At 47.2% G+C, this 21,149-nt stretch overlaps 1 protein-coding gene across 5 annotated transcripts in view; it reads left to right on the top strand.

Annotated features, from left to right (window-relative positions):
• Positions 1-1,275: 1,275 nt before the first annotated feature.
• Positions 1,276-21,149, top strand: part of LOC118081129 (uncharacterized) — a 32,573-nt gene continuing 12,699 nt past the window's right edge. Inside the window, exons 1-6 of one of the 5 annotated variants that reach the window (XM_088663744.1) lie at positions 1,276-1,371; positions 4,899-5,081; positions 5,176-5,301; positions 12,197-12,280; positions 12,881-14,487; positions 18,289-18,291. In XM_088663744.1, coding sequence (XP_088519870.1) covers positions 4,982-5,081; positions 5,176-5,301; positions 12,197-12,280; positions 12,881-14,487; positions 18,289-18,291 — 1,920 coding nt within the window. In that variant the 5' untranslated portion in view covers positions 1,276-1,371; positions 4,899-4,981. Of the gene's footprint in view, positions 1,372-4,898; positions 5,082-5,175; positions 5,302-12,196; positions 12,281-12,880; positions 14,488-18,288; positions 18,574-18,989; positions 21,055-21,149 lie in introns of those variants that run through there. The other 4 variants (XM_088663742.1, XM_060268512.2, XM_088663743.1 and 1 more) reach the window with 4 other exon arrangements.

The following is a 21,149-nucleotide window of genomic DNA, read 5'->3' as shown; positions in this document are numbered from 1 at the left end:
AGGGTGAAAGAGGAGAGCGCAAAATATGGTCTGAAGCTCAACATCAAAAAAACTAAGATCATGGCCACTGGTCCCATCACCTCCTGGCAAATAGAAGGGGAAGTAATGGAGGCAGTGAGAGATTTTACTTTCTTGGGTTCCACGATCACTGCAGATTGTGACAGCAGTCACGAAATTAAAAGACACCTGCTTCTTGGGAGAAAAGCAATGACAAACCTAGACAGCATATTAAAAAGCAGAGACATCACCTTGCCGACAAAGGTCTGTATAGTGAAAGCTATGGTTTTCCCAGTAGTGATGTATGGAAGTGAGAGCTGGACCATAAAGAAGGCTGATCGCCAAAGAATTGATGCTTTTGAGGCAGTGGAGGCAGTGGAAGACAGGAGTGCCTGGCGTGCTCTGGTCCATGGGGTCACGAAGAGTTGGACACGACTAAATGACTAAACAATAACAACAGCGGCTGTGCACAGAAATGAAATTAATTCTTTAGATTGAAACATAGGATTTGGGGTCAAATCTAGTTATAATAAGGCAAGTGCTGAACTAGGATGGATATATTGGTTAGTGATTTTGGAGGTCAGATAAAAAACTTTCCCCCAGAAGACTTGGACCATGGTACACTCCCACCAAACACGAAAATAGGAATATGAGACCTTCTGCATGCAAAGCAACTGCTCTGCCCCTGAGCTGCTCCCCCCCCCCGTTGCAACCCGCCTCCCAAATAACAGAGCCTAACTTTCTCCATCAGCTCCCCATTTTTTTAAAAAAAGGTACACATTGTATTGACACGGGTGGCACTGTGGTCTAAACCACTGAGCCTCTTGCCCAACCTACGTAGCAGTTCGAAAGCATGCCAGTGCAAGTAGATAAACAGGTTCTGCTGCGGCGGGAAGGGAAATGGGGTTTCCGTGCGCTCTGGGTTTCGTCATGGTGTTCCATTGCACCACAAGCAGTTCAGTCCTACTGGCCAGACGACACGACACGGAAACCGGACAAACACCGCCTGAAAGTGAGATGCTAGTTGCTATTGATTGGACTTAACCATCCAGGGTGGACCACATTTTAGGGTTGAGGAGGAGGCTTTTCAAAAATCGGTGTGTGTGTGTATGTTGTCTTTCGCTGCCGCTGCTGGGAATCGAACACATGAATTTCTCACTAAATAAATGGGAATATACAGCTTGCCGGCTGGGAAGGGCATTTCTATTTGCAAGGAGGGGGAGGCGGTTCTCCTCCACCTGGGTCAATGAGCTCCGCTTCCTAGAGAGGCAGGAAGTTTTTTTTTTTACGGGGGGGGGGAAAGGTTATTTGCAGAAGAGGGGTCTCCATCCTCATTCCCAGAAGAAAGGCGGACTTGGAGAAGAGGACAAAGAGGTGCCGCATATTTGGGGGTTATTTGGGGGTGGGGGTGGGAGAAGGATTCGCTTTCCCTCTCCCTGAATCTACAAACAGGGCAGCTGGGAAAGGAGGCGGGAGGATGGGGGGGGAGAAAGGAAAGCAGGGAGGGGCTCTGCTCTTTCCCTGTGGGAATTGGGGGGGGGAGCTGGATGCAGCCCATCCTGTTGCAAAGTGGGGTTGCCCTCCCCCAACATGGTTTGCATTGCAAGATCCTTTTCGAAGCGCAGCGATCAAGCCAGGCTCCCATGGTGGGGTGGTGGTGGGGGGGGGGGCAAGACACTTAAGACGAACCGAAAAAGGGTGCCGCCCCCCAGTGCACCCTAACTACAAAGGGATTTGCAGCCCCACCCTGTGCATGTTAACTCAGAAGTAGGTCCTAGCTCGTTCAAAGGGGTGACAACCCCATTCCACCTAGTGATGCTCCTCTCTGTTTAACAGCTTCCATCTCCCTTCTCACTGCTGCCCCCCTCCTGCCCCCCCATCGCTCCCCACAGGCTATGCCTCCTCTCCTCCTGTCAGGGAGCCAGTCTGGACGGCAGGGGAGGGGTGGGCTCCTCCAGGACCCTGATCTGCCCCCCTCCGAAATCTGCTGCTGAAGCCCCTTCCTCAGTGGGGCGGAGATCGGGAGGGCAAGCAGAGGAGAGGAAGTGGAAGCAGCTGGAGAACAGAGTCACCTCTGGATTGGGAGAGAGGGAGGAGATTTCGAATTGGGTGGGGGGTGAGAGATGGACAGTGTCAAGGGAAATCAGCCTCCGGAGCTTCCTGAATAAGAAAGAGGCTGATGTGAGAAGGAAGGGGGTGGCCCCCCAGCTCCCCTTTCAGAAATCCTAGTCTGGCAGGTTGAGGTTGCTTTGGCACAACGGAAAGAGCCTTGTTGGGTTTTCCATGTTGGGGGTGCAGTTGGGGAGGGTTTGCTGTGCTGCTTTTGTGCCCCAAAACTGGAGGGAAGAGGTGCATTTTCCATTTCCTGAAGCATGAAAAAGCACCTCATCAGTTTTCCTCCTGCTTGGCAAGGGAAATGGGCCCATGGATGGCAGGATTTGAAACTGATCAAGGTCTAAAAAAGGTAAAGGGGCCCCTGACCATCAGGTCCAGTCGTGTCCGACTCTGGGGTTGCGGCGCTCATCTCGCTCTATAGGCCGAGGGAGCCGGCGTTTGTCCGCAGACAGCTTCCGGGTCATGTGGCCAGCATGACAAAGCTGCTTCTGGCGAACCAGAGCAGCGTACGGAAACGCCGTTTACCTTCCAGCTGGAGCGGTCCCTATTTATCTACTTGCACTTTGATGTGCTTTTGAACTGCTAGGTTGGCAGGAGCTGGGACCGAGCAACGGGAGCTCACCCCATTGCAGCAGGGATTCGAACCGCCGACCTGATCAGCAAGCCCCAGGCTCTGTGGTTTAACCCACAGCGCCATCTGGGTCCCGCCATCAAGGTCTTAGGAGCCCTTTAAAAAGCTTCAAGGCAAAGACTGGAGGAATTAAATAAATGCCCCCCCCCAAAAAAAGCTGGACTTGAGGAAAAGGTGGGAGGAGGAAACTGATTCCCCCCTCGCAGATTTTGATGCTGTTTCTTTCCAAAAAGAGACTTCTCCAGGTGTCCTCTTGGGACTTTGTCGGAAAAGAGAATCAAAGCTCCTAGGAGTGGGAGATCTGGCCTGTCTTGCAGGACTGGCCCAGCGCAGAGGTGCTGAGAGACTTTATCTGCTGGTTCTGGCAGCCTCACTCCTGCCTGGCCTTGTTCCCATCCAGGTAGCCAGGAGGGTCTTATAATACTAAGGTGATCTAAAGCCCACCACCTGGGCAATGCTCACACAAGAACCCTGCAAGGTGGGCCAGGGTGACAGCCTGTTTAGTGTTTGAGACAGAGGTAGAGACAGTTGTCAAGCCTGAGGGCCACATTCACTCCTGAACAGTATTTCCAGGTGCCACTTTCCATTGATGGGCAGGGCCAGAGAACAGAGTTGAAGGAGCTATGGAGCTGACCAGGAGCTTTGTCCAGGAGCTGCCTGCCTTCCAGGGATATTTTCCAACCACACAAAAGCCCCCAGGAAGCAGCCGAGGAGTGTTGGAAAGAGGGTGTGGCGCTGGGGAAATTCCTGAGGGCCAGAGAGAGGGCCCCTGGGTCTGAGGTTCCCCACCCTGCAGTCTGGGTGCTGGGCTTACACCAGGGAGACCCAGTCTCTCATCCCCATGCTCAGGAGGGATGCCTTGTGGCCGGTTGGACCCCCTCATTATTTCTCCTCCTGTCCTTACACTGTAGGGAAGATAAAAGACTACACACACACACACACACACACACACACACACACACACACAGGTTCCTAAGAGGAAGGACTAGGGGGTCATAAGCCACTGAACTTCATATCTCTGTCCCCTAAACTACAATCCATGTTAGTGCATAAAAGTAAAAGGTAAAGGACCCTTGACAGTCGCGGACGACTCTAGGGTTGCTGCGCTCATCTCGCTCTATAGGCTAAAGGGAGCCAGCGTTTGTCCGCAGACAGCTTCCGGGTCATGTGGGCAGGATGTCAAAGCTGCTTCTGGCGAACCAGAGCAGTGCACGGAAATGCCGTTTACCTTCCCGACAGAGCAGTACCTATTTATCTACTTGCACTTTGACGTGCTTTCAAACTGCTAGGTTGGCAGGAGAGCTCACCCCATCATGGGGATTCGAACTGCCGACCTCAGTGGTTTAGACCACAACGCCACCCGCATCCTGTGTTAGCTCATAGAGTGCTCTAAATATTTCCATCTGCTCCGCTTGGATGGAGCTTCTGCACCCTGGTGTCCTCCAGATGTTGCTTTTCTTCCAACGGCAAATTCTGCCCATAATTTAGGAGATTCCCTTATTTTCTTTATTCTAAATGTATCAAAGGGTCAGAAACTGGTTTCCTGGATGGCGGTTCGGAGGAAAGGAAAAGCGAGGTTTGCAGAGGTACTGGCCTTAATGCTTTCTGCGACTTCGCGATATCCCCTGTCCCTCACACTTCATTAAGAGTTTGGGATTTGATCCTAGAACTTTACAAACTGAAGCTGAATGTCCCCTAAAGACTGAGGCAGCTTATAGTATTATAAAGTTCCTGTAGAAAAGTTTAAGTCCCTCTAGTTCCCTGCCTTGCACTCCCTGGAAGGGACCCACAGGAGGCCTTGTCCCTGCTTGGTTTTATACACACACACACACACACACACACACACACACACACACACACACATCGGTACATACATACATACATAGATATATACACATATGGTACATATACATACAAATACTTACACCAAAAGTAAATACTTCCTGTTTCTATTGTGATCATCTCAATGATTGAATTTCTGATATCTCAAATTAGCATTTGCATCTATAAAAATGATTAACAATCCCAAATTTGGGGTACATAGTTCATTTGGTTTTCACTATTTCATATATGTTTCATAATATGTGTTTGGATTTTGCATTTGTAATTGGAATAATAATTTCTCCATTGTTCTGCATTGCTCCCTGCATTGAAGTACATCGTGGCAACAGCTGAGAAAGTTCTGGAATTGGCCCAGTTTATGCCTCCTCCTCCTCCGTCCTTTCCACTGGCAACGCAATGGCCTCTGAGACACCCTCTGAACGGTCTCTTCTTAAAGATGGAGTGGAAAGAGGAGCCAGGCAGCTTCCTCAGGTAGCGAAAGAGCAACGGGAGCAGGGAGGAGGGAAGAGGCACAGATGGGACAACCCAGCTTCCCTCTGTGTTGAGCGAGGATGAGGGGGATCTAAGAGTTTTCTTCTTCTTCTTCCAGGCCCTCTTGACCTTTGTGCAGGTGGCTGTGTTTTTCACGGAGGAGGAGTGGGCTCTGCTGGATCCAGGCCAAAGAGCTCTGTACAAGGAAGTCATGGAGGAGAATTATGAGATGGTGGCCTCTCTAGGTAAGGGCACATTTTTATTCCTCTTGGCTGTTAGACGTTGGAGGTGTGAAACTGCTGTTTGAGCCATTTATTCATGTTGTGTCTTCTTCTGTGGCGAACCCTCGTAGTCAAGCCTTCCACAGTGGGAACATAGGACATGGAGGCAGTGAGAGATTTTACTTTCTTGGGCTCCTTGATCACTGCAGATGGTGACAGCAGTCACGAAATTAAAAGACGCCTGCTTCTTGGGAGAAAAGCAATGACAAACCTAGACAGCATCTTAAAAAGCAGAGACATCACCTTGCCAACAAAGGTCCGTATAGTTATGGTTTTCCCAGTAGTGACGTATGGAAGTGAGAGCTGGACCATAAAGAAGGCTGATCGCCGAAGAATTGATGCTTTTGAATTGTGGTGCTGGAGGAGACTCTTGAGAGTCCCATGGACTGCAAGAAGATCAAACCTATCCATTCTGAAGGAAATCAGCCCTGAGTGCTCACTGGAAGGACAGATCCTGAAGCTGAGGCTCCAATACTTTGGCCACCTCATGAGAAGAGAAGACTCCCTGGAAAAGACCCTGATGTTGGGAAAGATGGAGGGCACAAGGAGAAGGGGACAACAGAGGACGAGATGGTTGGACAGTGTTCTTGAAGCTACAAACATGAGTCTGACCAAACTGCGGGAGGCAGTGGAAGACAGGAGTGCCTGGCGTGCTATGGTCCATGGTGTCACGAAGAGTCGGACACGACTGAACAACAACAATGGGCCAGCAGATACTTTATTGTCTTTGCTTCAAAAGATTCATATTTTTGTATATTTTTAGAGTCATATAAAGTAATATTTCTGGTTATAAACCATCCTTGCGAAAGCTTCGGTTTACGAGCTACGCTAACCTGGAAGTAGATGCTCCTGGTTGCGAACTTTGCCCCAAGATGTGAGTGGAAATCGCCCCATTAGTGAAAGCGTGCCTCAGGTTAAGAACGGTTTCGAGTTGAGAATGGACCTCTGGAACAAATTAAGTTCGTAACCAGAAGTACCACTGTATTACCACCAACTCCCATCTCTTGTGGGTGCACAATTAGTGCCAGCGCCTTCTGTCAAGAGTTTGGGTGTAATCCTCGACGCTTCCCTTTTTATGGAAGCGCAGGTTGCAGCTACAACAAAGGCGGTATTTTTCCATCTCCCCCAAGCTAAGCAGTTGGTCCCTTACCTCTCTCGCTCTGATCTCGCCACTGTGATCCATGCGACGGTCACCTCCAGGCTTGATTATTGTAACTCCCTCTATGTTGGGTTGCCCTTGAAGCTGACCCAGAAACTCCAGCGGGTGCAGAATGCCATGGCAAGGCACCTTACGGGGTCTTCACCGCGGGATCACATTCATCCAGTGGTATACCAGCTGCACTGGCTCTCCGTGGAGTACAGGATCAGGTTAAAGGTGCTGGTTTTAACCTTTAAAGCCCTATACGGCCTAGGACGGACTATACGGGACTGCCTCTCCTGGTACGCCCCACGGTGGACCTTACAAATAATAACAGCCTGGGCCTTAGGGACATTAGGCTGACGCCCTGCCAGAAGAGATCAGGGCCCTGTGGGATTTGACATTTTTCCACAGGGCCTGTAAGACAGAGCTGTTCCGCCAAGCCTTTGGTCAGGGCTCAGCCTGACTCCCCTTCTCTTTTTTTTTATAAGTTCAAAAGAGGCTTACCAGCATTCTAACAGGACCATATAAGATCAGCGTACACAGTTGGGCCTGATGAGCATTTGCTGTTCCCAACCCTAATATTGCGGAAAGCCATATAATTCAGGTTTTAATTTGATCCTGACTTGTTTTTAGGACATAATATAATTATTATGTGAGTGTGAGTCAGGAAGTTCAGGTGAGTCAGGAAGTTCAGGTGATTAGCTGTGGGCGGAGCTAGTCAGAGCTTGGAGTGCAGCGACTGAGGAAGGAGCAGAAGGGCTGCTGCCTCTTGGATTTGGGTGACTGTTCAGGCTTGTGTGGGTGTTTGTTTCTGGCTGTGACCTTGTTTGTTTCTGGCTGTGACCTTTCACCTAGAAGTGTGAGTCAGGAAGTTCAGGTGATTAGCTGTGGGCGGAGCTAGTCAGAGCTTGGAGTGCAGCGACTGAGGAAGGAGCAGAAGGGCTGCTGCCTCTTGGATTTGGGTGACTGTTCAGGCTTGTGTGGGTGTTTGTTTCTGGCTGTGACCTTGTTTGTTTCTGGCTGTGACCTTTCACCTAGAAGTGTGAGTCAGGAAGTTCAGGTGATTAGCTGTGGGCGGAGCTAGTCAGAGCTTGGAGTGCAGCGACTGAGGAAGGAGCAGAAGGTGAGCTGAGCTTGGGAGACACTCTGTAGGTTTTGTGGCTTTGTCTTTGGGGCTGTGTGTGAGTAAGTTTGTGTGCTTATCTGTTTTCTTACTTGTTTGTGTGCTTGTGCTGGTTTTCTAGGGCTGCTGCCTCTTGGATTTGGGTGACTGTTCAGGCTTGTGTGGGTGTTTGTTTCTGGCTGTGACCTTGTTTGTTTCTGGCTGTGACCTTTCACCTAGAAGTGTGAGTCAGGAAGTTCAGGTGATTAGCTGTGGGCGGAGCTAGTCAGAGCTTGGAGTGCAGTTTGACCCATCTTTTTGATCTAGGGCAGCAAGTCTGACACGTTTGTTAGGGGGGACCTAGGCCTCTTCCTCTTCCCCCTTGACTTCAAGGTTTTCAAGATGGAGGTGGAGGGAACAACCGTTGTCACCTGCAATTCCTGTGCAATGTTTGTTTTCTTGCCAAAGGATGTGGGTAGCTACACGTGCAACAATTGCAAGTTGGTTGCCCTACTAGAAAACAAGGTTGCCCTTCTGGAAGAGAAGGTGCAGCAGCTTCAGGGGCGTGTATCTACGCTCCAGAGAATTAAGGAGCTGGAGCTTTTCTTGGATGCAGCAGAGCACACTGTCTGCACCAAGGAGGAGACAGGGGATCTCCCTGAGGAGGAGGTCAGTTCCCCAACACAGCAGCCAGATGTATGGAGGAACGTGACTCATAGAAGTAGAAGGCCCAGGGATCGCTCTGAGTGCTTAGAATTACACAACCGTTTTGAAGTGCTCATGGAAGACGAGGAACAGACTCCACCTGAGGATCTCTCCCTCATCACAGTTGATGAGGAATATGAAGACGAGCAGCAAAGTCAGTCCTCCGGGAATATGCAGGTAACCTTGGAAGGGACAGCACATGGAAGAATCCCAACCAAGCCTATGAAGAGGCGTGTAGTGGTGATAGGGGATTCCCTACTGAGGGGTACAGAAGCAGTGATCTGTGGGCCTGACAAGATGTCTCGAGAGGTGTGCTGTCTACCTGGGGCCAAGATCAAAGATGTAACAGAACGGCTGCAAGGAATCATAAAACCCACCGACAAATACCCCTTCCTTTTGGTGCATGTGGGAACCAATGACACTGCAAGCCATAGCTTACAGAAGATCAAAAATGATTATGAGGCTCTGGGCAGGAAGTTGAAGCAATTAGATGCACAAATTGTCATCTCTTCTGTCCTCCCAGTTGAACGACATGGCCCAGGGAGAGAGGGGAAAATAGGGGAAGTGAACAACTGGCTTCGCAAATGGTGCAAACAGGAACGGTTTGGATTCCTAGATCACGGTCTGCAGTTTCTTGAAGATGGACTTCTGGCAAGTGATGGACTGCACCTCACAAAAGTTGGGAGGAATGTTTTTGCCACAAAACTCAAAAACCTCATCAGGAGGGCTTTATGTGGGGGAGGGAGACAGTGGTCCTGAAGGTAGGAGTCTATCAAATGCTGAAGATGATCATCCAAATGTCAAGGACCAAATGGAGCAAGCAGCATGCAGACCTAGTGGTGGGACGAAAATATCCTTAAATAAGAGACATGGGGGAATGATCAACGGTCTTCAATGTCTGTATACTAATGCACAGAGCATGGGAAATAAACAAGATGAACTTGAGCTCTTGGTACAGCAAACTAAATATGACATAATAGGCATCACTGAAACCTGGTGGGATGAGTCTCATGACTGGAATGTAGTAATAGAGGGATACAATCTATTTAAGAGAAATAGACCAAACAGGAAAGGAGGAGGAGTAGCTTTATATGTTAGGGATATGTATACCTGTGAAGAGATCCAGGATTTAAAACTTCAAAGCCAAATTGAGAGTATCTGGGTCAAAATTAAGGGAGAGAAAAACAACAGTGATCTCATTGTGGGAGTTTACTATAGATCCCCAAGCCAAACTGAGGACACAGATGATGCCTTCCTGGAACAGATGGCCAAGCATTCCAAAGGAAGTGAGATAGTAGTAATGGGGGATTTCAACTATCCTGATATTTGTTGGATGTCAAACTCAGCCAAGAGCATAAGGTCGAACAGATTCCTCACTGGCCTTGCAGACAACTTCATTGTCCAGAAAGTGGGAGAAGCAACAAGAGGATCAGCCATTTTAGATCTGGTCCTAACCAATAGTGATGACTTGGTTAGTGGGGTAGAAGTGGCAGGATCATTAGGTGGGAGTGACCATGCTCTTCTGGAGTTTATTATCCAGCGGAAAGGAGCAACCAAGCATACTAAGGTCCAAATTCTAGACTTTAAGAAAGCCAACTTCAGAAAACTTAGGGAAACGCTGGGTGAAATCCCATGGACAGTAATACTAAAAGGGAAGGGAGTTCATGATGGTTGGGAGTTTGTTAAAAGGGAGATATTAAAAGCACAACTTCAGGCAATACCAATGAGACGGAAACATGGAAGGTGCCTAAAGAAGCCAGGCTGGCTATCTAAAGAACTTTTGACTGAGTTAAGATTTAAAAGGGATATGTACAAAAAATGGAAAAGGGGGGAAATCTCCAGAGAGGAATTCAAACATATAGCCAGCACGTGTAGAGACAAAGTCAGAAAAGCTAAAGCACAGAATGAACTCAGGCTCGCTAGAGAGGTTAAAAGCAACAAAAAGGGCTTTTATGGGTATGTCCGTAGCAAAAGGAAAAACAAGGAAACAGTGGGGTCACTCAGAGGAGAAGATGGTGAAATGCAAACAGGGGACAGAGAAAGGGCAGAACTCCTCAATGCCTTCTTTGCCTCAGTCTTCTCCAAGAAAGAAAACAACGCCCAACCTGAAGAATATGGAGCAGATGATTCAGCAGGGGAAACACAGCCCAGAATAAGTAAGGAGGTAGTACAAGAATACTTGGCTAGTTTAGATGTATTCAAGTCTCCAAGGCCAGATGAACTACATCCAAGAGTATTAAAAGAACTGGCAGAGGTGATTTCAGAACCACTGGCAATAATCTTTGAAAATTCCTGGAGAACAGGCGAAGTTCCAGCAGACTGGAGGAGGGCAAATGTTGTCCCTATTTTCAAAAAGGGGAAAACAGAGGACCCAAACAATTACCGCCCAGTCAGCCTGACATCAATACCAGGAAAGATTCTAGAGCAGATCATTAAGCAAACAGTCTGTGAGCACCTAGAAAGAAACTCTGTGATCACTAAAAGTCAGCATGGGTTCCTGAAAAATAAGTCATGTCAGACTAATCTGATCTCATTTTTTGACAGAATTACAAGCCTGGTAGATGAAGGGAACGCTGTGGATGTAGCCTATCTTGATTTCAGCAAGGCCTTTGACAAGGTGCCCCATGATATTCTTGTAAAGAAGCTGGTAAAATGTGGGCTAGACAATGCTACCATTCAGTGGATTTGTAACTGGCTTACTGACCGAACCCAAAGGGTGCTCATCAATGGCTCCTCCTCATCCTGGAGAGTAGTGACTAGTGGGGTGCCACAGGGTTCTGTCTTGGGCCCAGTCTTGTTCAACATCTTTATCAATGACTTGGATGATGGGCTTGAGGGCATCCTGAGCAAGTTTGCAGATGACACCAAATTGGGAGGGGTGGCTAACACCCCAGAGGACAGGATCACACTTCAGAATGACCTTAACAGATTAGACAACTGGGCCAAAGCAAACAAGATGAATTTTAACAAGGAGAAATGTAAAGTACTACACTTGGGCAAAAAAAATGAAAGGCACAAATACAGGATGGGAGACACCTGGCTTGAGAGCAGTACATGTGAAAAGGATCTAGGAGTCTTGGTAGACCACAAACTTGACATGAGTCAGCAGTGTGATGCAGCAGCTAAAAAAGCCAATGCAATTCTGGGCTGCATCAATAGGAGTATAGCATCTAGATCAAGGGAAGTAATAGTACCACTGTATTCTGCTCTGGTCAGACCTCACCTGGAGTACTGTGTCCAGTTCTGGGCACCACAGTTCAAGAAGGATACTGATAAGCTGGAACGTGTCCAGAAGAGGGCAACCAAAATGGTCAAAGGCCTGGAAATGATGCCTTATGAGGAACGGCTTAGGGAGCTGGGTATGTTTAGCCTGGAGAAGAGAAGGTTAAGGGGTGATATGATAACCATGTTCAAATATATAAAAGGATGTCATATAGAGGAGGGAGAAAGGTTGTTTTCTGCTGCTCCAGAGAAGCGGACACGGAGCAATGGATTCAAACTTCAAGAAAGAAGATTCCACCTAAACATTAGGAAGAACTTCCTGACAGTAAGAGCTGTTCGGCAGTGGAATTTGCTGCCAAGGAGTGTGGTGGAGTCTCCTTCTTTGGAGGTCTTTAAGCAGAGGCTTGACAGCCATCTGTCAGGAATGCTTTGATGGTGTTTCCTGCTTGGCAGGGGGTTGGACTGGATGGCCCTTGTGGTCTCTTCCAACTCTATGATTCTATGATTCTATGATTCTATGATTATATAATTATGTGTTATATATTTGATGTTTGCCGTCCTGAGCCCAGTCTTGGCCGGTGAGGGGGGGATACAAATAAAAGTTTTTATTGTTGTTGTTGTTGTTGTTGTTGTTGTTATTACTGCTGCTGCTGCTAATACAGCACTTCTGTTTTACTTACTCCACATAGCAGAGACTCTGATACTCAAGTCTGAACTCATCTCGTCGTTTGGAACAGAAAAATACAGGGATGTTGCCCTGGACCAATTGAGAGGTACATAATTCCACTTTGCTGTGAGACAGTAACTTTCTATGTCTCCTTTCAGTGTGTAGGAATATAAAAAGAGCCCTTTTGGATCAGAACAAGGGCCCATCTTTTCCAGCACCCTGGTGCAGGATTAAATGATGTGTACAGTTGGTTGGAATGTATCAGTGAGATGTTACATATGAGGGAAGAAGGAGAAAACTCCTTATTCAAAGGAGGCGTAGCAATTTCAGAGGAGGAAGATGGAGAAAGTGTTCCCTTCAGATTTTGCTGCACTACAAATCCCATCATCCCTGGCCATTGGCCATCTTTACTTGGGTTGATGGTACTTAGAGTCCAACCACATCTGGAGGGCCATAGATGCCTCACCTTAGCATAGAAGGTTTCTCTTGGTGTTTCTCAGTGTTACATGGGAGTTGAAGGTATAACTGGATACTAAGGGTTCTTGAGACTATTTTCAGATTTCATTTTCTAAAAATTTGGGAGAAGGAGGAATGCTGTAGGTGTTAAAATAGGAAAAGGTGCTGATTGGTCTTCCTGTGTCTTACGTTCTCTGGTTCTCTTCCTTGAATACCTAACAATATTTTCTTATCTCCCATTTTAAACAAGGTGATGGAGAAGGCAATCAGAATTTTGAGGGGCCATCTGTAAAGTACTTCAGTGTGAGTGAATACCTTAGCACACATCTACAAAGTAACACAGAGGAGAAACCATTTAAATGTGTGGAGTGTGGAAAGAGCTTCAGCAAAAATGGAAATCTTACCACACATCAACGAACTCACACAGGGGAGAAACCCTTTAAATGTACGGAGTGTGGAAAGAGCTTCAGTCACGGTACATCTCTCACAAAACATCAAAAAATTCACACTGGGGAGAAAGCATTTATATGTATTGAGTGTGGAAGGACCTTCAGACAGTGTTCACATCTTACTAAACATCAACGAACTCACACAGGGGAGAAACCATTTAAATGTATGGAGTGTGGAAAGAGCTTCAGTCACAGTGGAGATCTTACAAGACATCTCCAGACTCACACAGGGGAGAAGCCATTTAAATGTATGGAGTGTGGGAAGAGCTTCAGTGAAAATGGAAAACTTACCATACATATACGAACTCATACAGGGGAAAAACCATTTAAATGTATGGAGTGTGGGAAGAGCTTCAGTGAAAGTGGAAATCTTAGCGTACATCAACGAATTCACACAGGTGAGAAACCATTTAAATGTATGGAGTGTGGGAAGTGCTTCAGTGAGAATGGAACTCTTACAAGACATCAGCGAACTCACACAGGGGAGAAACCCTTTAAATGTTTGGAGTGTGGAATGTGCTTCATTTGTAGTTCGAGACTCGCTGTGCATCAACAAAGTCACACCGGGAAGAAACCATTTAAATGTTTAGAGTGTGGTAAGTGTTTCCTTCAGTACTCACACCTTACTGTACATCAACGATCTCACACAGGGGAGAAACCCTTTAAATGTATTGAGTGTGGAAGGAGCTTCAGACAGTGTTCACACTTTACTAGACATCAACGAACTCACACAGGGGAGAAACCATTTAAATGTATGGAATGTGGGAAGAGCTTCAGTCACAGTGGAGGTCTTACAACACATCTACAGACTCACACAGGGGATAAACCATTTAAATGTATGGAGTGTGGGAAGAGCTTCAGTGAAAATGGGAAACTTACCATACATGTACGGATTCATACAGGGGAAAAACCTTATAATTGTATGGAGTGTGGAAAGAGCTTCCGTGAAAGTGGAAATCTTACTGTACATCAACGAATTCACACAGGGGAGAAACCATTTAAATGTGTGGAGTGTGGGCAGAGCTTCAGTCGGAATGGAACTCTTACAACACATCTACGAATACATACAGGGGAGAAACCATTTAAATGTAATGATTGTGGACAGAGCTTCAGTGACAATGGACACCTTACTGTACATCAACGAACTCATACAGGGGAGAAACCATTTAGATGTATGGAGTGTGGGAAGTGCTTCAGTCACAGTGGAAACTTGAGACAACATCAGCGAATTCACACAGGGGAGTACCCATATAAATGTATGGAGTGTGGAAAGAGCTTCACCGAGAATGGAACGCTTAGAAAACATCAACAGACTCACACAGGGGAGAAACCATATAAATGTATTGAATATGGAAAGAGTTTCATCTATAGTGGAACACTTAGAAATCATCAACGAACTCATACAAGGGTGTAGGTGTATGGAGTCAGAAGGAATCACTAAGAATCAATCTACGAACTCGTACAGGGGAGAAACCTTTTAAATGTTTAGAGTGTTGAAAGTCCCTCACACATACTGCTTGCCTTAGAAAACATCAACAGACTCACACGGAGGAGAAACCATTAAATAGAGCTTCAGTCATTGTGGAAACATCGTGGAAAAAAATCTCAGCAGAAGAAAAATATTTAAGTGAAAGGAGTGCGGGAAGTGCTTCAGTTTATTCATTTGTGCTTTTAATTAATTATCTTATCTCACTTAATAGACAAACACACACAATGGAAAACCAAAATAATAAAATGACAGCAACAAACAAAAGACAGGAAAATAAAAGGAAAAGAAAGAAAAAACATACATACAACCATAAATCCATAAGTTCCATATTCTTTCATCCCAATTCCTTTTCTTCTCTAATAGACCCTAGATTTCAGACTAAGGGCCTCTCCCACATGCCGCTGGGTGGGTGGGTGATCCTGGGACCTTTTTCTTGGATGCAATGCAGATAGAATAACAAAATTATATTTAGTTAGTTAATTTCATAAATTCAAACACTGCTTGATTGCAGAAACCCTCAAAGCAGTTAAAAATCAGATGAAACTAAAAGATCGAGGAAAATTCACAGCCATGCAGTCCAATCCTTTCCTGAGAACAGCAGCGTCAATGCCTATGATTTCAGAATCACAGCTGAACAATCCCCAAGAAATGAAAATCGAAGTTGACAACAGGACAAGAAAAATGGATTCTTTGTACCCCAAAGAATGTATGATTGCCAAGAGGCTGATACTGATGAACTAACTGGAAGAATAAAAAACATGACAACATGATAGAAGATGCAGCACATGAATGGATTGCCTATAGATACAGACTGTGTTTGGACATATATATTGATATTAGGAATGAATTCATGCAAAATGTAGTGGGTTATTAGTAAACATGTATGTATTAGGATAGTAACATCACTTATATGTAAAAACAGGTGAAACTCGGAAAATTAGAATATCATCGAAAAGTGCATTTATTTCAGTAACGCAACTTAAAAGGTGAAACAGATACCGTATATCCTGGCGTATAAGACGACTTTTGAACCCAGGAAAATCTTTTCAAAAGTTGGGGGGGCCGTCTTACCCGCCGGGAATAAGATTCTGCGGTCGCTGCATACGGTGGGGGGAGCTCAAAAACGGCCGCAGCCGCATCCCCACCATATGCAGCGACCGTGTAAGCGAGAGGGGACGCGGCACGGGGCTTTCCTTCCTCTTCCCTGCAGGGAAAGCAGCAGCAGCTTACTCGCATGCAAGCAGGCACCGCTTTCTTTCGCGGAGCTTTTTTCCCTCCTCCCGCCTGGGAAAGAAAGCGGCACCCGTTTACGCGCGTGTAAGCAACTGCCGCTTTATTTCCCTGCAGGAAGAGGGGAAAGAAAAACACGGAAAGATAGCAGCTTCTTTCTTTCTCTCTCTCTCCCCCCCCCCACTCGCCTCCATGCCTGGAACAATAGAGTGCGAGTGGAGCCGGCTCTGGGCTGCGCTCCCTCCCCTTCTCCCTCTCTCCACCTCTCCTCCCCTCCCTCCGAATGAAATCTACGGTAGTTCAAAATGCTACCTGTAGTTCTTAGCATGCCTGCAAGTAAGTGCATTTAAACATCTGTGCATTTAAGCACTGGTGTCTCTCTTTTGGCTTCATTTACTGGTATTTAAAAAGCGGGGAGAGGAAGAGATACAGAAAAATTTTATTTGGTGTGTGTTGGAAGTTTGGGATAAACTATATTTTGACTGGAAAAGTAGGGAGTCGTCTTATACGCCCAGTCGCCTTATACGCCAGAATATACGGTATATGAGATAGATGCATGACATGCAAAGCAATATATATCAAGCCTTGATTGGTTGTAATTGTAATTATTTGTCGTTAGGCAGGTCAATTATGAATGGAATGGAATTAATGAAATGTCATAGCGATGTTTATTTTTGTTTGTTTTTTGTATTATTGTAACTATTGGTTTTATTCCTGTGGAATTTCCAAAAGAAAGCATTTGTCAAAATAAAAATAAAAATAAAAAAAAACAATCAGTTGCATTACTGAAATAAAGGCACTTTCTGACGATATTCCAATTTTCCGAGTTTCACCTGTAATAATGGATCAAAATGAAATTTAAGTAAAGTCAAGAAAAAAAAGAAGAATGTGGGGTGGGGGATAAAATGGGCAAAGGTGTAGTGTGTTACATTCAGTAATTATGCTGCTGTTGTAGTCGCTTAGTCGTGTCCAACTCTTTGTGACCCCATGGACCAGAGTACACCAGGCATTCCTGTCTTCCACTGCCTCCCGTAGTTTGGTTAAACACATTTCAGTAGCTTTGAGAATCACTGTCCAACCATCTCGTCCTCTTTTGTCCCCTTCTCCTTGCTGTACTTTCCCCCTAAAACATTATCTCTGGTGTGCATTTTGCACAAGGTATGACAGGTTGGTTAGTATTTTCAGAACAGCAGTACATATAACAGCCCTAATAAAGGAACAACGAAGACACAGAAAGACTGAAACCATCTTCTTATGTGCACAAAGTAATCTAGAAACCCTTATATATGGTGTTATTATAAGTAAATAACAACACCTTGTCATTCTTGGCTACGTGGAAGGAGAAGTGGTCAGATAAGACATTATCTCTGGTGGCAGCAGGAATAAAGGGGGTGTTTAGTAGGAGAACCAGGAAAGACCCAACTCCTCTCTGAATGTTTGCACGATATGGGGAGGTGGCACAGGGGAATGTGGGAGCATCTCGAATCAAGCAGGTGTGGGACAGGAGTGTGAAAAATGTTTCAATCATTGCTCATTGCTAATTTCCCCCCAAATGAAACCCACAGGGATAAACCATACAGGGCTCCCGAAATCAGAGCACTTGTTCCCAACAAGTAGGTAGTCTGCCCACTCCAGGTAACCCCTCCCCCCCTCCGGGGATTCGCAGCACCATTCACATAATAGAAATTACCATAGAGACAGCAAAAATCTCAAAAGTGGGGGTCCATGACTTTGCTTTTGAAAATCAGGTTCTGCAGAACTTTGCCAATTAGGAAAGTCAGTCCTATAGAACTCAGTGGGAATTACTTCTGAATAAAAATCCTTAGGATTGAATTTTAGGATTAAACAGGATGTTTACTCAGATGTCAGTCCCACTCAATTCAATGGGGTTTAATCCCAGGTAACTGGTTAAAGACTAAAACAGTGTTTCTAAAGGGTGGGGGCATATGGATATTCCAAGGGGTCCACAGGTGAACATCATATAAAAGGGGGGCCAGGGTACGACACTCGGGGGCCAGAGAGGGAAGTGAGAAGTGAAGGAAGACAATCAGAGAAGTGCCCGTGCTTCGCAGTGGATTTATAAATAGAAACTCTACATAAGAAACAGGTAGGAAGCCGTGTTGGTCTGACGTAGTCGAAACAAAATTTAAAAATTCCTTCCAGCAGCACTTTAAAGACCAACAGACTGGAAAGAGAAGTTGCTGAATTGCAACTTATCACTTTCTTATCTAAATAAGAAAGGTCTATGTACAAGCAAAACATTTAAATAGCTATCTTTCTACCGTCAGGAGACGGGGCGTGTGGCAAAGGAAGAAAAAAGGTCGGGAGGGGGCCATGGTCGGGAAAAGGCTGAGGGGCGCTAGGCTCCATGACCCGGGGGTGGGATGGGATCCTTCCCTACTACATTTCTAGGTCTCCGCTTGTAGGGGGGGAGGGGCAATCTTCTCCCCCCCCCCTCTGGGTCAATGAACTCGCTTCCTAGAGATGCAGGAAGTGACGGAGGAGCGCGGGAGGGGGTAGAGGCAATGTTGGAGGGGTGGGGTCTCCATGCATATCCCCGGAAGAGAAGGAGGCCTGCAAAGGAGGAGGAAAAAGGTGCAACATTTCGGGCGTGGGGGGGGGGTAATTTAGGGTGCCGGGAGGGAGAAGAATTTGATTTTCCTCCCCTTGAATCAACAAACAGGGCAGCGGGGAGGGGGAGGGGGATGAAAGCAAGGAAGGTCTCCCCCCTTTCCCTCTGGGAACCAGGAGCGGCAATCTGCAGTCGACTGCCAGGTGTGTGTGTGTGGGGGGGGGTGTTCCCCTTCTCCAAACAAGGTTTGCATTGCAGGATCCTCTTGGAAGCGCTGGAATCAACCAGCCTCCTTGTGGGGGAGGGGAAGATATTTGGTGCCTGAGACGAACCAGAGAAGGGAGCCCCCCCCCAATGCAACCTGACTGGGGCACTGAGCCAGTTGCGCCAGTTTCACCCCACGACCATGGGTCCCCGGGGCTGTGGGTGCCGTGCAGCGTACATTGCCCTGGCACCGAAATTTGTGGGTGCCCGGCCTCTTCATGGGGAATTGGGTGGGTACCCAGGGAGCTGGCACCTATGCACTGAAAGTCACCAGGTCTCTCTCTCTCTCTCTCTCTCTCTCTCTCTCTCTCTCTCTCTCTCTCTCTCTCTCTCTCTCTCTCTCTCTCTCTCTCTCTCTCACACACACACACACACACACACACACACACACACACACACACACACACCATCTTAGACCCAGCCTCCTAACCCATTTTTATGTATTTCTTCACACTCAGCCGGGGACACCCCCTCCCTTGGCCTCCTGCGTAAGGGAGCCAGTCTGGACGGCAGGGGAGGGGTGAGCTCCTCCAGGACCCTGATCAGCTGCTGAAGCCCCTTCCTCAGTGGGGCGGAGATCAGGAGGCCAAGCAAGGGGAGAGGAACTGGAAGCAGCTGGAGAACAGAGTCGTCTCTGGATTGGGAGAGAGGGAGGAGATTTCGAGGGGGGGGTGAGAGATGGAGAATGTCAAGGGAAATCGGCCTCCTGAGCTTCCTTAGTAAGAAAGAGGTTGGTGTGAAAAGGAAGGGGAAACCCCCCCCCCCAGCTCCCCTTTCAGAAATCCTAGTCTGGCAGGCTGAGGTTGCTTTGGCACAAAGGAAAGAGCCTTGTTGGGTTTCCCATGTTGGGGGTGCAGTTGGGGAGGGTTTGCTGTGCTGCTTTTGTGCCCCAAAACTGGAGGGAAGAGGCGTATTTTCCATTTACTGAAGCATGAAAAAGCAGCTCGTCAGTTTCCCTCCTGCTTGGCAAGGGAAATGGGTCCATGGATGGCAGGATTTGAAACTGATCAAGGTCTCAGGAGCCCTTTAAAAAGTATCAAGGCAAAGACTGGAGGAATTAAAGAAATGCCCCCTCCCCAGCTGGACTTGGGGGAAAGAGGGGGGGAAAATGAGTTTTTGATGCTGCTTCTTTCCAAAAAGAGGCTTCTCCAGGTGTCCTCTTGGGACTTTGTCGGAAAAGAGAATCAAAGCTCCTAGGAGTGGGAGATCAGGCCTGTCTTGCAGGATTGGCCCAGCGCAGAGGTGCTGAGGGACTTTTTCTGCCCGTTCTGGCAGCCTACTCCTGCCTGGCCTCATCCCCATCCAGGTTGCCAAGAGGGTCTTATAATACTTAGGTGATCTAAAGCCCACCACCTGGGCAATGCTCACACAAGAACCCTGCAAGGTGGGCCAAAACTAGGGTGGATTTCCTGGAGCCTGGAAAAGCACTTGATCAGTTTCCCTCCTACTTGGCAAAGGAGGGTGGCAGGATTTGAAACTGATTAGATTCTTAGGGGACCTTCGAATATCCTCGGGGCAAAGACTGAAGAGGAATTAAAAGCCCCCTCCCCCACTGGAATTTCTGGGGACAGAAATGGAGTGTGGTTTCTCTTTCAGGATTGGCCCAGTGGGGGGGTCCTGAGAGTCTTTCTCCTCTCTTGCTGCCACCCTCACCCCAGGAGGGCCTAGTAATGAGGGGGGATGACAGCACAACAGCCCTGTAAGGCGGGTCAGTCTCAGTATAATATAGCTATTGTAACTGTGTGGGCGTGTTCTCCAGCCAGAGGGCCACATTCCCTCCTGTGTGGGCGTGTTCTCCAGCCAGGGGCCACATTCTATTGATGGGTGGGGCCAGAGTTCAGAGTGGGTAGAGCTATGGGTGCAAATTTGACCTTTGTCTAGTAGCTACATCCATTCCAAGGATCGTTTCCAGCCATGCAATAGGAGGATCCAGGGCAGTGGTTTAAAAAAGGGGGGGGTGGCCTGGGAGATTGCTGAGGCCTCGAGGGCTGGATTTGGCCCCTGCTACTGAGGTTCCCCAGCCCACAGTTAGGGTGCTGGGCTTAGACCAGGGAGACCCACACTTTGCTACGCAGCTCCTGGGTGACCTTGAGTTAAAGGTCTGGAAACATGTGCAATTAATGCAAGGATTGTTAGATGCATATTTTGCCAATTCCAGAAGTTGTCTAGCTCTACTTAATATTTGTTCCCCAGACAAAGGTCTGCCATCTATGTAAATGTCTCCCAACCTAAATAAAACCGCCTTTCTCTATTGTTCCTGCTTTGAAGTACATCGTGTCAATAGCTGAGAGAGTCCCAGAAGTGGCCCAGTTTACGCCTCCTCCGAATTGCCTACAGGCAGCGCAATGGCCTCAGAGGCACCATTTGGACCGTCTCTTCTTAAAGCTGGAGTGGAAAGAGGAGCCACACAGCTTCCTCAGGTAGGGAAAGAGCAATGGGGAATCAGGGAGGAGGCAGGAAGCACAGATGGGACAACCCAGCTTCCCTCTGTGTTGAGTGGGGATGATGGGGATTT

Source organism: Zootoca vivipara, chromosome 2, assembly GCF_965207765.1.
Source record: "Zootoca vivipara chromosome 2, rZooViv2.hap1.1, whole genome shotgun sequence".
Lineage (NCBI taxonomy): Eukaryota > Metazoa > Chordata > Lepidosauria > Squamata > Lacertidae > Zootoca > Zootoca vivipara.
Note: the sequence above shows the minus strand (reverse complement) of the source record. Positions and strands in the feature narration are given on the sequence as shown.